The following is a 17,886-nucleotide window of genomic DNA, read 5'->3' as shown; positions in this document are numbered from 1 at the left end:
GACCACATATTTACTATACAAAAATACTAGCATCATAAAAACAGAACCAGTAGCTTCATAAAAACAAAATATCTGGTAGATGAACAAACATAAATACAATCAAAGGGATCTCAATGAATGCAATAGAGAGTTGTCCAAATTATAATCCCAAAGTTTATCCAAAAATGTGTGTCCCAAAGAATGTATATGTGTCCTGAAGCGTATTTATAAAATCCTGATGAGAGACGGTAGAGAAAAGAAGAGTTAAGATGACAAAAAAATATGCGTGTATATCCAAGTGAATCCAAAGAAAAAGTAAAAATAAAAATATTGAAAAAAACATAGGTAAAAAATATATCAAGGATGTGGTCCAAGAAAAAATTTGAATGTGGAGTAGATAAGTCCAAGTCTTGAAAAAGGCCCAACAGGGCTGAAATGCGTTGACTAGATGATATAGAGTGCCGATTTGAACTTGGATCTGGTAAGCAGAATATTTTATGCTCTTTTAGCACTGTTATTTCCAAACACCCTACATTATGCAGTTTTTGTTTTTTGTTCTTTATAGATTTCTCCACTGAAGAATTTCACGACTGTTCAGACTTATCTACTCCACATTTACATTTTTTCTTTGGACCAAATCATTCATATATTGTTTACCTACTTTTTTCTATATTTTTAATTTTTATTTTAACTTTTTCTTTGGATTCACTTGGATATACACGAACGTTAACCAGGCATGCAAAAATGTCAAACTTGAAATATTGCAACATCGTTAACGTATTCCCCTATAGACTTCAATGGAGCGGGAAAAGTGGGGAAAAAAAACTAACACCCTTATTCGCGCACAAATTCGATCTCATTTTCACAAGTGTGCTAACCTAACATTAAATATTAATATTTCACATTCCAATGTTCTTCACATAGCAGAATATGTTTTATTTATTCATAAATACATATATATATATATATATATATATAAAATGGTATTTTGGTAAAATATATATCTATACCTACGTATATTGTTTATGAGGCCGAATTATCAAAGGTCTTGCGGACCTGATCCAACCGTGCAGATCAGGTCCGCAAGACCTCGCTGAATGAGGAGTGCAATACGCTCTCCGTATTCAGCATTGCACCAGCAGCTTACAAGAGCTGCTGGTGCAACGCCGCCCCCTGCAGACTCGCGGCCAGGGAGGTTTCAATCAACCCGATCGTACTTGATCGGGTTGAATTCTGGTGCAGGCGGACAGGGTTATGGAGCAGCGGTCTTTAAACCGCTGCTTCATAACTGCTGTTTCTGGCGAGTCTTCAGACTCGCCAGAAACGCGGGCCCACAAGCTCCAAATGGGCCTCATAGTATAGATATATATACTGATATATAGGAATATATATTTATAAATACTTAGAACATATTCCCCCATGTGAAGAACATTGGAGTGTGAAATATTTACAGTAAAGAATAAACACTTTATTAAATATGAATATTGCATATATATGATTTTAGATGTTTTCAGTTACTTGACAGCAAAGGGCTCCAATGTACTTATATATATGTCTATATATGTATACATATGTATTTATGTTTTGAAAAGAGAGAGAAAATACTAATGGCACTACCTGAGAATAAATAGAACCGTGATGTCCCTTGTTTCAGTTTATTTTAATATCACTTAAGGGTCATAGGTGCTATGGGGCCCATTTATCAAAGGGCTTGCGGACCTGATCCGACACTGCGGATCAGGTCCGCAAGACCTCGCTAAATGCGGAGAGCAATACGCTCTCCCCATTTAACATTGCACCAGCAGCTCACAAGAGCTGCTGGTGCAACGCCGCCCCCTGCTGACTCGCGGCCAATCGGCCGCCAGCAGGGAGCTGTCAATCAACCCGATCGTATTCGATCGGGTTGATTTCCGGCGATTCCTGTCCGCCTGCTCAGAGCAGGCGGACAGGGTTATGAAGGGGTTATGAAGCAGCGGTCTTTAGACCGCTGCTTCATAAGTTGTGTTTCTGGCGAGTCTGAAGACTCGCCAGAAACACGGCCCTTCAAGCTCCGTACGGAGCTTGATAAATGGGCCTGTCAGTATCTAGAGAAAACAATTTGCAAAAATGGTGGAAAAATCTATCATAAAGGATACCTATTTAGCACTCTGGGTTCTGAATAAGTTTTATTAAACTCAAAAAGCAGTACAAACCTAAGTGTGTTTGGTGTGATTAAAATATAACTTTATTATTAAAAAAATAAAAAAAATGTGAAAAACCATCTTTAAAAACATCCCCCTATGTTTGGAAATGGCAACACTGAGAAATATTAGTACTCCTATACATATGAAATGTGAATGTTTAGGCAGAGTGTGTGTACTCACAGATAGTAATAAGAAAACTATGATCTAGAAATCATTAAACATCCTGGTTAAGCTTAGCCATTGGAAAGGGATATATAAGTAATCCAGTACTGTGTAAAGGCAATTAACATACATCCTAAGTTATAGCAATATATACAAAGTAAATAGCTTACTCTACATGTTAGCTGTGTGCACTGTGCTACTAGAAACAATGTTTCTGTTTTTTTCTATTAATAGATACACTTTACAAGCTAAGAACAAGCCGCTGCTAATATCAGAATAAAACAGTTAATTATATATATATTAAATTCACATTGTAACATTTAGTTGCATTCACGTAAAGATATAAAAACAGTGAGAGCCTTATAAGCATATTTAACTAGTCAAAGACCGACCACTAATAGCACAAGCTATAGATGTGTACTCATCGGGGCTACAGGCTATTAAATAACTCATGAACTAATTGGAAACATTAGTTTTACTTATATATTCCTTTTCAAGGGTTAAACTTAACCAGGATGTTTCATAATTTATAGTTATACAGAACCCAAAAATGTTCTTTTATGATTCAGGCAGAGTATACAATTTTTAGAAAGTCTCCAATTCTGTAACAAAATTTCTTTTAGGAGAAAATATAGGAGAATATGAACGACAAATTGAACCCCTAGTATGTTACAATTCTCCTTGGAGAACATGTGCTCCAAAAAAAAAGAGTTAGATTAGATCCTTCTTATAGTACTCCTCATTAATTTTCCTAGTTACAAATTTATCATTTATTTTCTCTTATAGAGGACTGAATGTTCTCCTGCAAGTTCCTGTATTAAAGTTCTCCATAACTACTGTGAAGAACAGCATTAGAAATCTATTCTCTACCAGTTGTAGAAGCAATGTTACAAAAAAAGCCCTACAATAATAATGTATATCGGAGGGCAAATATAATGTATATTGGAGCGCAAAAATAATATTTAACATAGTGCAAAAATAGAATCTTTTAGGGCACAAAAATAAAATATAATATATATATATATATAACAGAGTTAAAAAATAATATCCAACAAAGTGCAAAAATAATATATTTTCGGACACAAAAATAATATGTAAAAGAAGAGCTAAAACAGAAGCACAAAAACAATGAAAACTTACATCTATTTTCTTCCGTGACAGTTTGTTGAAGAGGGAAGTTAACAAAGCTACTAGTGAGGCTGTATAAATATTTCTATTGGTTTATATATGACTTACATGGAAAATAGTTGCTTATTTTAAATGATAAATAAGGAGAAGATACTAATCCGACTGGATAAATGTATCATTACATCGCCTCAGCTCTCTTATGGAGAAGCGAAAAAGAAAAACAATTTTTTGACAAATTTGAGAGAATAGATGCACTTTTCTAAAGGAGAGCCAAGGAGAACCCATAGGAGAATTACACAGAGAATTCTCCTTGTGCTTGATAAATCCATAGTGCTTCAGACACTTGTACGCCCCTGAGTTATTTTTAACAAAAGATACCAAGAGAATGCGGAACATTTGATAATAGAAGTAAATTAAAAAAAGTTGTTTAAAATTGCATGCTCTATCTGAATCACACACACACAAAAAAAAAAAAACGGGTTTCATTTTAATCTAAAAATTAATTTTTCCATAAAATGTTTTTTTTTTTGCAGAACAATTTAGTTATAATGTAGCATATCTGTCAAAGCTGACTAGAAAATATCACTTGAACATCTCTATGTAAAAATGAGCAGTTATCCTGCAGTTATCCTTATAGTATTTCATAGTAAACCTTCTTAAACTGAGGGAGGGAAATAGAGTGTGTTATTGCACATGCCCGATGAAGGGTCCCTTGCAATTCCTGGGACAAGCTTAAAGTCCCTCTACAATAGGATGTGACTATTGAGAGCAATTTGATATAAAATATCTTCCTTTTTTACATGTGATATTATTCAGTCAGCATTTTACAGATATGTTGCACTAGGTTCAAGTGATTAAGCATTTGGGTATTGTGTACCTTTACTTACTTAAATGTAGGGAATACCCCTTTGCCAGACACTCTGTTCTCTAGCTAAAAAAAACTGCCTGAAGAGAATTCCACCAGAAGCTCCGAGTACTGGTGAGATTTGTTTTAAGAGAATATTGTAAGCCCACAGACCTTTAGATAATCAGGCCCTAAGAAATGTCAAGATGAATTTCAAAAGATGTTGCTAAATTTGTTGCGCTTGTGTTTTAGTTATGGAGACTGATATCTGGAAGAGTCATTTGCCTGGATTTGAAAGACACATTTTGTAGCAGTCTACTTATGTATAATTTTAGAACACTGGAAAGAAGATTTGGAAGCCGGAAATTTACAGTAAGTCAGCAAATGTCTTTACATTTACTTTTCCAGAAGTTAAGGGGACATTCTACACCAGAATTTTTGTTTTAAAATATAGATAATCCTTTTTTTTTTATCCATTCCCTAGTTTTGCATAACCAACACAGTTATATTAATACACTTTTTACCTCTGTGATTACCTTGTATCTAAGCATCTTCTGACAGCCCCCGATCACATGACTTTTTATTTATTATCTATTGACTTGACTTGCATTTTAGCAATTTAGTGCTGTGCTGTGCTGACTCTTAAATAACTCCCCGGACAATGATATCTACGGTTTATGGCCCACTTGAACTAGCAGTCTCCTGTTGTGAAAAGCTAATACAAAAGCATGTGATAAGAGGCTGTCTATAGTGGCTTAACAGGCTGAAATTTTGCGGTTTAAATGTTACAAAGTATATTAATAAAACAATGTTGGTTGTGCAAAGCTGGGGAATGGGTGGTAAAGGCGTTATCTATCTTTTAAACAATAACAATTTTGGTGTTGACTGTCCCTTTTAACACCTTCTGGATTTTTTGTTTTATTGTTTACCACTGTCTACGTGTACTATTATTATTCATTTATTTAGAACATGCCTGCAGGTTAAATAAAGCAGAACTGTGAAAAATTAAATATATTTACAATGCTGTGCATAAGTCTTAGGCCACCATTAGATTTGTTGTTTTAGCAATGGTATAATGACCATATATAATTATTTCTCAGTCTCTTTATTAGAATACAACCAGAAAATACAGGATATTTGTTTGCAGTATTTAAAAAAAAAAAGCTTCTATAGGCTAAAGTGGCAAGTATTTAGTGTGACCTCCACTTACACTTGAGCAGTAGCAGGAACCTGGCTCTCGTAAATCTAAATGGAATGAAACCCTTATTAATGTCATTGCTAACACCTGTATTTGTATTTCATGTTAAAATGACTGCTGTAAAAAAGGTATATTACACCAGGTTTGTACAAACATGCTTGAACATTACGTACACATGTGGTATGAGTTTAATTAATTGGAAGCCAACTTTAATTGGAAGACCAACTTTCAATCACATTATTCCATTCAAAATTCCAAATATCACAGAATTTGACAGACATAAAATCATACTTTTGCATCAGCAAGCCCGCTCTCAAAGGGAAATTTGAAGAACCTGGAGAGGTCAAGGACAAAAAAAAGGACTGGAAGGCCAAGAAAACTTTCAAATCTGATGAGAAGTTTATCAGAGTTTCTTCTTTGAGAGACTGAAAGAAGTCCAGAAAGTACCTGACTCAGTATCTCGCAGCTTCATTAGGATGCCAAGTTGACCCTTCTACAGTCCGAAGAAGCTTGATCAGTTATGGTCTTTGTGGAGGGGTAGCAGCCAAGTAACCACTTTTTTGGATGAGGAACAGGGTGAAAGACTAAGACATGCTAAAGCTCACAAACATTGGAATGAAGATCAGTGGAAAAGAGTATTATAGAGTGACAAATCCAAGTTTGAAATTTTTGGGTCCAATTGTCAGCAATATGTGAGAATTAGAGTTGGAGAGAGAAGTATGAGTACATTTCTGCCATTGGTGTTGGCGATATTTTCCGAAATTATGGGATCATTAATGCTGAAAAGTACAGGCAGGTTTAAATTCTGGAAAGCACCTGATTGGGAATTATTTTATTTTTTAGCATGATAACGATCCCAAGCACACTGCTAATGCAGTGAAATAATATTTAGAGAGAAAAACAGCTGATAAAACACTGACAGTAGACACCTGAATATTATAGAAGGCAGTTTGGGATGACTTGGACAGAGAAATAAAAGACAACCTAAATCTACAGAAGAATTCTGGGAAGTGCTGAAATAAGCCTGGTATACTTCAGTACACTGTTTAAGATGTGCTTAGTCACACTAAATACTGACTTTTGCCTGAAGAAGCCATTTTGTTCTGTGTTTAAATATATATATATATATATATATATATATATATATTGTACATATTTCCTGTATTTTCTGTTTGTATCTCAATAAAGAGACCGGAAAATAAATATGGATGGTCATTAAAACACGTATGTGTGTGTATGTATGTATATATATGTGTATATATATATATATATATATATATATATATATATAATAATAGTAGCAAAAACTTGCACTCGCTGGACTTTTTCAAACACCAAAAAGTTTTAATTTAGACAGTGAGATCTGTATGCGTGTATATTTTTCCCATTTTCCTCACTACGCAGTTTTCCCCATCAAACAGTTTTAGAATGGGATACGTTTGTGAAATATCTGTCCATATGTGGTTAGCAAATTTATTTTGTTATGTTTTATTATTTCATATTGTTGGATATATGTATACAGATTTTTAATTCCGGTTTCACATTTATATAGTGCTTCACACTTGAATCTTTATCACTTTATCACTAAACTTGAATTTTTCCAATTAGTTGTTTGGTTTAGCAACACTGACACTATGTTTGGTGTGGTTGTCATGACTACCATTTTGGCGTTTTTTTGTCTTAATTGGGGGGAGGGGTTATCACTTTGTTTGCTTTTTTATACTGCTTGTATTGCCATTTCACTTTTGTCTGAGAAAGGGGATACTTTGTCTCCGAAACGTTACATTAAAACTTTTTGGTGTTTGAAAAAGTCCAGCGAGTGCAAGTTTTTGCTACTATTATTATATATATATATATATATATATACATATATATATATATATATATATATATATATATATATATATATATATATATATATATATATATATATACACATACGTGTTTTAATGACCATCCATATTTATTTTCTGGTCTCTTTATTGAGATACAAACAGAAAATACAGGAAATATGTACTATATATATATATATATATATATATATATATATATATATATATATATATATAAAAACACTAGCACCCTGGCTGCTGAATTTTGAAGTGAGAGTGCTCATCTTGGTACTATATATATATATATATATATATATATATATATATATATATATATATATATATATACGGAAGAAGGTTGCCGCTTGTAGAACCGGATTTATTCTTGAGAAAGTTTAATATATATATATATATATATATATCACAATTCAAAAACTGTATTATTTGGGGTGGGAAAGACAAAAGTGAGGGTCCCTTACAGTCTCGGTGAAACAGTAAAATGTATAGTAAAGGAATGGATCAAACTGCGTTGTAGACCTGTTGGATGTCAGAGGAGTATCGGAGCTAAATAGTCAGAATTACTTGAGTAATATATGTATTAACCATATGGTATCTTGGAAAGATAGGTTTTAATCTCTGTTTATGGAGACATTTTTTGCATGTGTTTGAGTTTTAGTTTGCTTATGAGTTGCAAATGAGAAAAGACAAATGTATTCACCCATAGACAAGCAGAGGGGTTGGTTGGAAATGTGTTGGGATGGGACTTCAAATTTATGATAGAAAGGTCTTGTCAGTTGTCACTTAAAAGTAATCCTGGAGAAGAGGGGGGAGCAAATGTGTGGAATTGCAAACCGGGCAGCAGATAATAAAGAGAGGTGAGAAAAATTAGGTGGTCAACAGATCTGAGGATTGATTGTAGAGGAGAAAGGTAGCTGATAGTAGTAGAATATTGCAGTAGTTAATAATATATGGTGATTTCTGCTGTATTGCTGGCTAGTAATGGACAAATGTGTGGCAGTGTTTTAACAATAAAGTTGGTGAAGCTGTTGCACGTGAAGTATGATGGAGAGCTTGGATGTAAAAGTTGCACCAGAATAGCAGCCTTGATCATTTGATGTAATTATAGTATTGGTAACAAGAATATAAAATGTTATTTGTTAAGTTTTAGTTAGCAGCGTGATGCCTGTTGTCAGCCGTAAAAGAGTCAGTTCAGGATTAGGCCCAATTGCTAGGGTGATATTTGACACACACACGCTAGCACACTGAGGAAAACCCAGGACGTGACCCACTTAGGAAAGAAAAGTTAGTATGAAGGGAACAGAGAACTGAGTACTTACATATGAAGCAGGTCCACTGAAAGCTGAATACTTTGATGAGAAATTTGGAGAAAACCATGTACTGGAGAGTAGAAGCAGGAAGTGGATACTTGGATAGAATGGTCTTTGTTAGGCAGTAGTCAGAGTCCCTTTTTAGCAGGTTTAAGGATTCGGCAACAAAGTGGTCAGGCAAAGCAGTGGTCAATGTCCCTTTAAGCAGGTTTTTAAGGATTCGGCAACAGAGTGGTCAGCCAAAGCAGAGGTCAAAGTCCCTTTAAGCAGGTTTAAGGATTCAGCAACAGAGTGGTCAGGCAAAGCAGAGGTCAATGTCCCTTTAAGCAGGTTTAAGGATTCATCAACAGAGTGGTCAGGCAAAGCAGAGGTCAATCTCCCTTTAAGCAGGTTTAAGGATTCGGCAACAGAGTGGTCAGGTAAGCAAAGGTCAATGTCCCTTTAAGCAGGTTTAAGGATTCGGCAACAGAGTGGTCAGGCAAAGCAAAGGTCAATGTCCCTTTAAGCAGGTTTAAGGATTCGGCAACAGAGTGGTCAGGTAAGCAAAGGTCAATGTCTCTTTAAGCAGGTTTAAGGATTCAGCAACAGAATGGTCAGAGAAAGCAGTGGTCAAACTTCCTTCAATCCGATTGGCTGATCCAATCAGCCAATAGGATTGATCTCGCATTCTATTGGCTGTTCCAATCAGCCAATAGAATGCAAACTCAATCCTAATGGCTGATTGCATCAGCCAATAGGATTTTTCCTACCTTATTTCCGATTGGCTGAAAGAATTCTATCAGCCAATCGGAATTGAAGGGACCCCATCTTGGATGACGTTATTTAAAGGAACCTTCATACGTCGGTTAGTCGTTGGCCAGGAAGGATGCTCTGCGTCGGATGTCTTCAAGATGGAGCCGCTCCTCGGCGGATGGAAGAAGATAAAAGATGCCGCTTGGATGAAGACTTCTGCCCGGCTGGAGGACCTCTTCTGTCCGGATCGGATGAAGACTTCTGCCCGGCTGGGTGATGACGGCTCAAGGTAGGGTGGTCTTCAAGGGATTAGTGTTAGGTTTTTTTAAGGGAGGATTAGGTGGATTTTAGAGTAAGGTTGGGTGTGTGGGTGGTGGGTTTTAATGTTGTGGGGGTTGTACTTCTTTTTTTACAGGTAAAAGAGCTGATTACTTTGGGGCAATGATCCGCAAAAAAGCCCTTTTAAGGGCTATTTGTAATTTAGTATAGGGTAGGGAATTTTATTATTTTGGGGGCTTTTTTATTTTATTAGGGGGTTTAGATTAGGTGTAATTAGATTAAACTTCTTTGTAATTTTTTTTTCATTTTCTGTAATTTAGTGGGGGGGTTTTGTACTATAGTTTATTTTATTTAATTGTATTTAATTTTAGGTAATTGTAGTTAATTAATTTAATTTATTTAATGATAGTGTAGTGTTAGGTGTAATTGTAACTTAGGTTAGGATTTATTTTACAGGTAAATTTGTAGTTATTTTAACTAGGTAGCTATTAAATAGTTATTAACTATTTAATAGCTATTGTACCTAGTTAAAATAAATACAAAGTTGCCTGTAAAATAAAAATAAATACTAAAATAGCTACAATGTAATTATTAATTATATTGTAGCTATCTTAGGGTTTATTTTATAGGTAAGTATTTAGTTTTTAATAGAAATAATTTAGTTAATAATAGTAATATTATTTAGATTTATTTAAATAATATTTAAGTTAGGGGGGTGTTAGGGTTAATGAACATATCCCAATAAAGGGATATAAAAGAGCGCTGATATTTAAAATATAAAAAAGCAATAATCAATATAAAACCAGGTAGTACACTTAAAATATAGTAGATCAAGTCTACCGTATTAGTCCTGTTTAATGTCCATAGACTGGTAGTAAATTGAAGGGATAAAGGTATCCTCCTGTTACGTGGGTAGGGCTGCTCCTCTTGATCCCAGAGAGTGTGGAACAACTGTTAAAATAGAAAGTAGAAAGAGGGCGCCACAATAGCGTGATACCGTCTGGATATGTAGGTATAGATATAAGTAAGTATTATGCTTACCAGATGGTGTGACACTGTGCTGTGACCAGTGCAAGAAAGCAGGCTAGCACTTATCAGTGGCTAGTACACTGTGGAAGCCAAGCTCCAAAGGCACTTGTCCTAGTTGAAACTCTGAGTGTGTCTCCTGTTGGCTGGACTTCAGGTGCTGCAGAGGTGTAATCTTTTGTGTGTTGTTCAGTTGGTATTGATAAACCACAACACAGACAACTTCAATAAAATGGCTTTTAATACTTATGATGCGTTTCTCAACCTCAAACAGGTTGTTTTATCAGATAAAAAAGTGAATGCCATCATTAACAATTGTTAACAATTTATACACATTTGTGTGTCAAAAAAGGAAGTTGTCATCATATGTGTGATCCAATAGAAAAACATTTGTGTGCATTCAGCTGTGGAAACCACAACAGGCTCCCAGCTGTTACAATTTAAAAATTTAGACAGAGTAACAAGGTTAAAATAGGGTGTGTATAAATGTAAGAATCTAAACTTTTAACCTATTGGTTACATTGTAAAAATGAAAAAATGAATGAACAAAATAAAACAATCTTATCACTTTGTTTACATTAAAAGTTATTACATATATAACCTCACTTAATCAGTTAATGTAATAGACACAATCCTTTTGAAAAAAATATATATGTTTAATTTAAAATAAGTGTATGTATGGAAAATGCATAGTTCATTAAGTAATCAGGATCTGAATGGGAGTCTAAACATTTAACCTATTGTTTGCATGGTGAAAGTGACGATTTAAAGAAAATGTTATTATTAGGTTTTTGTAGAAGATAGATACTTGTATAGCCTCAATATAGTTTGTTATAATGGCTTGCAAAATGTTTCACCTCAATAATAGTTTGTTATAATAAACATAATCTATTTTAAAAGGGAATTATCACTTTGTTTTCATTAGAAGTTATTGCCTATGTAACCTCACTTGGTAGTTTATTGTGATAGACACAATTCTTTTGAATATGAAAAAATATGTTTAATTGTAAAAAAATGTGTGTATGTATAAAAGGGTGATTCATTAAATAATAAAGATCTGGATAGGAATCTTGACATTTAACCTGTTGTTGCATTATAAATATGAAGAATTAAAAAAGTGTTATTACTTGGTTTATGTTGAAGATAAATACTTATGTAGCCTCAATATAGTTTGTTATAGTTATAACCTCAAGAAAACGAGTTTGTTATAATATACACAATCTTTTTTTGAATATAAAAAGGTGTGTTTGTACATAGGGATGTGTATGTATGAAATGAATTGTTCAATAAACAGAGGTATTATTGCATATGCATGCAAACATGTTTATAAACCCCCCTCTCCTTGTCAAATGTCTGCATCATATGCCTGTACACCTACGCTTTTAGTTGTGTTGTGTGTAATTGTTTGTTTGGGAAAATAATTGTTTTGTTAGAAAGATGAAGAAAAGGAATATTTCTCTTTGAGTGTATGGTATGTGTAAAGTGTGAATAATAATTAGTAATCTATGTCTGAAATTTCATAATGAAATCTCAATTGTCCTTTGTGATTGGCTGACTAGATGTGTTCATTTTGCTGCCAGCAGTGCAATGCTGCTCCTTCAGCAAAGGACAGCAAGAGACCGAAGCCAGTTATAAAATGTGACCAAATGGACATGCAACGTAAGAAATTGGCAGCTGTAGCCAGGTTTGAACTCACAACCTTTGGATTGGGAGGCAGTTGACCTAGCCACTGGGCCACAGCATCCCCAGTGGTTGAGGTCTTGCAGAGCCCGTACCAATTGTTTGGCTGGTTTTACTCTAGCAATGCAAGAAACGTTATATAAGTAGCAAAGAGTCCAGCTGACTAAAAAAGAGATTTTGTAATATACACAATCTTTTTTTGAATATAAAAAGGTGTGTTTGTACATAGGGATGTGTATGTATGAAATAAATTGTTCAATAAACAGAGGTATTTTTGCATATGCATGCAAACATGTTTATAAACCTCCCCCCTCTCCTTGTCAAATGTCTGCATCATGTGCTTGTACACCCACGCTTATAGTTGTGTTGTTTGTAATTGTTTGTTTGGGAAAATAATTGTTTTGTTAGAAAGATGAAGAAAATGAATATTTCTCTTTGAGTGTATGGTATGTGTAAAGTGTGAATAATAATTAGTAATCTATGTCTGAAATTTCATAATGAAATCTGGTATTTGATATAAATTTGATATAAATTTAAATTTCTAATTGGTACCTATTTTCTCTCACATTTAACAGATGCAATCAGATTATTAATAATAATAACAATAAAATTACTACCTGGATATGTAGTTCTGCCCTATTTTTCCAATAGTGTATCTGACCTATGAATGTTATAAAATAAATTAGTATGCTGTATCAGAAAAAGATAAATTCAATATTGTAGATGTCTATCAATTGAAGGCTGCTAGATCCAGGTTGGCATTCAACCCTTGTGGATGAAGAGTCTTCAGTCGGTAGATCCAGTATGCTTCACGTTGTCTAAATCTGGTGAATCTGTTATAATCAGAACTCTTTGGAATAAAGTCAATGGGAATGTATTTGAAAATGTATGGATTTCCATTGTGTTTGATTAGACAATGATTAGGTATGCTATGTTTAATTTTATTTTTTCTGGAGTTTTTACAGTTGCGGTGATGTTCACCCCATCTGTTTCTCAGTTTTCTGGAGGTGCGGCCTACATATTGGAGGCCGCATAAACACTCCATAAGATAAACAGTAAAAGATGAATTGCAGTTGAAAAAGATAGGAATTTGAAAAATCTCACCAGTGATTGTGGATTTGAAATTTTTGATCCCTGATTTGATAATTTTACAAGAGCCACATCCTGTTTTGCCACATTTGTAAATACCCCGAAGGCCAAATAGTCCCTTGTTCTGATTGGGATTTTGTAATGTTCTATTAGTAAGTTTGTGTTTTACTTTCTTACTGGGAACTAGCTGATTTTTAAGTGTGGGCGCTCTTTTATATATGATTTTTGGTGTTTCTTTTACCAAATGTTTGAGAATGGGGTCCCTTTGTATTATATACCAATGTTTTTTTATGATGTGTTGTATTTTGTGAAAATCAGAATTGTATTGTGTTATGAAAAAAGTTTCTTTCTCTCCAAAAGGTGTATCTGTTTTGTTGGTTTTTTTATCTGCTAGGATATCCTCCCTATTAAGATTTTTCGCTCTCTCAAGGGCCCTGTCTAATAAAATGGGGGGATATTCTTTTTCAATAAACCTATTATATAATACTTGACTTTGTTCCAAAAAAGTGTTATAATCGCTACAATTTCGTCTCATCCTACGAAATTGACTATAGGGTACATTGTGTATCCAATTCCTATGATGATTGCTGTGGTAATTTAAAAAACTATTACTGTCGACATCTTTAAAAAAGGTCTTAGATGTAATATTATGTTCTTCTAAACTGAGGATGAGATCTAGATATTCGATGTTTTTGGTCTGAATGTTGGCCGTGAATTTTAGGCCCATGTTTTTGCAGTTTAAATGTTCTCTGAAATTGTTGGCCAACGATAGATCTCCTTCCCATAAGAAAATCAGATCATCTATATAACGGCCATAGAAGACCAGGTTCGCCCCAAAGTTTGCTGAATAGATGTATTTTTCTTCAAAGAAACCCATGAATAGGTTTGCAAAACTGGGGGCGAACCTGGTCCCCATGGCCGTTCCTTTGATCTGTAAGTAAAAATTGTCTTGGTATATGAAATAGTTATGCTGTAAAATAAACAAAATGCTCTCTAAAATATAATCACTTTATATGCTTGGCAAATAAATATCCTTGTGAAGATAATGTGAAATTGCTAATAAACCTAAATCGTGCGAAATGTTCGAATATAAAGAGCTGACATCACAGGTGATCCAAGAAAGATTTCTGTTGTTAATATTGATTTTTTGTAAATGTTGTAGTAAATGAGTGCTATCTTTGATATATGACGGTAAAGTGACTACATGTTTTTGCAGATATTTGTCTATAAAAAAAGATGTTGTAAGTTAAATTTCCGATTCCAGCAATGATTGGGCGTCCTGGGGGATTTGTTTTGTTTTTGTGGATTTTGGGTAGATGATAATAGTGGGCAATACCTGGATTTTGTACTTTTAGGAAATCTCTTTCATTTTTATTCAAGATTTTTAGGGTGAACCCTTTTTCTATCAGTTCTGTATAAGACTTTAGAAATTTGTCAGTGGGATCACTTTGTAATATTTGATAATATTCCTGGTCTCCTAGAATCCTGTCTGCTTCCCTAATATAATCTGCCAAATCCTGGATAACTATTCCGCCGCCTTTGTCGGCGTCGCGGATGATGATGTTGGGGTTATTTTTAAGACTAGACATGGCTTTTTGCTGGCTCATGAGACAATAATTTCTTTTTTTGTTCTTTGTCCTCAATAAATTGTCAAAATCTTCTAAAACTATACTGTGGTACAAATCTATATGATCCTTTCCTATATTAGTGGGATTGAAATTGGATTTGTTTTTAACATCGGTATGTATATATCCATCAAACAGATGATTGGTAAGATCACTAGTTTCTGAATATAGGCAAACTAAATTGTTGTTTGGTGGCATGGAATCAGTCAAAATGGTTTGGGTCATTGAAGAATCGATGTGATCAGTTTTGAGTTTTTTATTTGCAAAGTATTTTTGTAGACTAAGTTTGCGTGTGAAATTATTCAAATCCACAAAAATATCAAACATTTTAGGCGTGTTTTGTGGACAGAAAGAAAGCCCTCGTTTCAAGACTCTTTTTTTCTGGGATAGATAATGGATAAGTGGACAGATTAAAAATTCCCTGATCTAGTCTGGATAAGTCCTTTTTCTTGGCGGCAAGGGCTCTGCCTCTGGAACCTCGTTTTCTGTAGTGTGCGGTCTTTTGCCTGCTCTTGTATGCGGACTTTCTGTTCTTAAAAATGGAGCTAACCCTAAAAAAGGAGCTGGGCCGTGAATTGTACTAGGACTTTCTACATCTGATGAGGATTCTCTGTGTTCAGTGGACAATAATCTGAATCTATTAGGATGTTCGAATGTATCTTGATGCAAATTACGATGTGCATTGTTATGATGAGAGTTGAATTCAGTGTTTACAGATATAGATGTTGGTTCTCTTAGTGAATGTGTATTCGTTGTAGCATATTCTGGATGTTGATAATGATAACTATTGTTATTTCGTCTTCCATAATAGGAGTCTTTGTTACAGGACAATTGTCCTCCCGGTTGTTGATTATGTTGTGGTCGAAATTATTTGCTGTGATTGTATTGATGTGCTTGTTTGTAATTGTGTTGTTGTGCTTGTGTATATTGGTATGAGTGTTGTGTTTGTGTTTGGTGGTTGTAATTATGGTTATGATGAGTTCTGTAATCATGTTGGTTCCTGTTGGGTCCACCATTATAATTGTGATAATGTTGTGATCTGTTGTCATTTGTGTTGGAATTGTGAGATATTTTGTTGTGATGCCAAGGATTGGTGGTGTATGATTGTGAAGATGTGTGCATGGTGTTAGTTGGAGTGAATGATGTCTTATGCCTTTTGTTATTTCCCCTATGTTGGACCTTGGTCCATTCGCTCTGACTGTTTGAATTATTAGCTATGTGTTCTGGCGTGTCGTTCTTCCGATTATATGTGTATACACAGTCATTGGTATAGTCTTCATGATCTCTCTCTAATTTCTTATTCTTGTTAGAGACTAGATTTTCTTGATATCTATCAGTCCTTTCACTGATATCCTTGTTAATTTTGTTATATTCAGGATTTTGTTGGTAGACTCTTAAATCTGTTTGAATTTTTTCTATATTTACACTACACTGTTTGTATAGTTGTCTCCTATGGTCTATTAAAATTTTAATGAGGTTATAAGAACATTCATCTAACGCTTCATACCATCTTTTAATGGTTGCTGCATCATCTTTGAATGAGCAATGCTTTAAAAGTCTCAGACCTCTAGGAATATGTTTGATTTCCAAGTATTTTTCTAATGTGGTCAAATCCCACCAATGTCTGTTTACTTTATTGATTTCTTCTTCTAATAGGTAAAAAAGATCCCTCATGGGTTTAATTTCATGTGTTTCTGATAGGATTTCCACAATAGAAATATCCTTGGATAGATTGAAACCCATACGTTTGGAATTCCTTTCTTCCTTGGATTGCATGTTGAATATGAGTGCACAAGACTATATAATTACAATTCTTTACTTAGGTTAAATTTGGTGGTGAAGTGTTGGATACAGAAAAAAAGAAAAGAAAAAAAACTGTCTAAGAAGACACAGAAACAAAAAAAGTGATGTGAAAATTTTGTGTATGGTATTGGTTAATAAAAGTGACTGACCATGAAGCTCCTCTGATGTGTATAATGTATATAAAGAGATGTGATGTGTTGGCAAATGTTGTAGATTATGTGCGTGCTAAAAGTGGTTTTGGACTGTAGTGGATGCTAACCACAAGAAAAAATAGAAAAAAAGGGTATAGAAAAAAGAGTGAGATATTCTTACTAGGTGCGTGTTATAAAAGTGATATCTTGACAGCACTCACTGTCTATCATGAAGTATATTAATTGTTTGTTTATATGAGTGTTAGTGAAATGGTTATATCCCCAGAGAAAATATATGTATTTAGTAAAATATCCTGGTTAATTGCGTGTTAATAGAGGTAATAACTGACAGCATTCACTGTCTTGCATAGGGTGTCTTCTTTTCTGTTCAATAGTGTTAGTGTGGGCGTGTTAGATCGAAACACGATCTCAAAATGTGAAAAACAATATGATTGGTTAGAGTAGTCAGCCTACGTGAAGGGAAACGTCCTAGAGTTTTTGCTGTTGATTAGTGAGCGTCTCAGCTCCTCGCTGTATAGTGCGAAAATATTAGCAAGGAAATCGTGTGGTAATTAAAATAAACAGTGTACAGAATTATGTTGGCATATGCAATAATCCTTAATATTTCAAACAACAGGTTAAAGGTCAAGATTCCTATCCAGATCTTTATTATTTAATGAATCACCCTTTTATACATACACACATTTTTTTACAATTAAACATATTTTTTCATATTCAAAAGAATTGTGTCTATCACAATAAACTACCAAGTGAGGTTACATAGGCAATAACTTCTAATGAAAACAAATTATTTTCCCAAACAAACAATTACAAACAACACAACTATAAGCGTGGGTGTACAAGCAC

At 34.2% G+C, this 17,886-nt stretch overlaps 1 protein-coding gene across 1 annotated transcript in view; it reads left to right on the top strand.

The window, feature by feature from the left end:
* UBAC2 (UBA domain containing 2) overlaps positions 1-17,886 on the top strand; it is a 580,006-nt gene that overhangs the window by 44,828 nt on the left and 517,292 nt on the right. The window contains exon 4 of the mRNA XM_053707817.1: positions 4,549-4,668. Within this exon, the coding sequence (XP_053563792.1) occupies positions 4,549-4,668 (120 nt within the window). The remainder of the gene's footprint in view (positions 1-4,548; positions 4,669-17,886) is intronic.

Source organism: Bombina bombina, chromosome 3, assembly GCF_027579735.1.
Source record: "Bombina bombina isolate aBomBom1 chromosome 3, aBomBom1.pri, whole genome shotgun sequence".
Lineage (NCBI taxonomy): Eukaryota > Metazoa > Chordata > Amphibia > Anura > Bombinatoridae > Bombina > Bombina bombina.
Note: the sequence above shows the minus strand (reverse complement) of the source record. Positions and strands in the feature narration are given on the sequence as shown.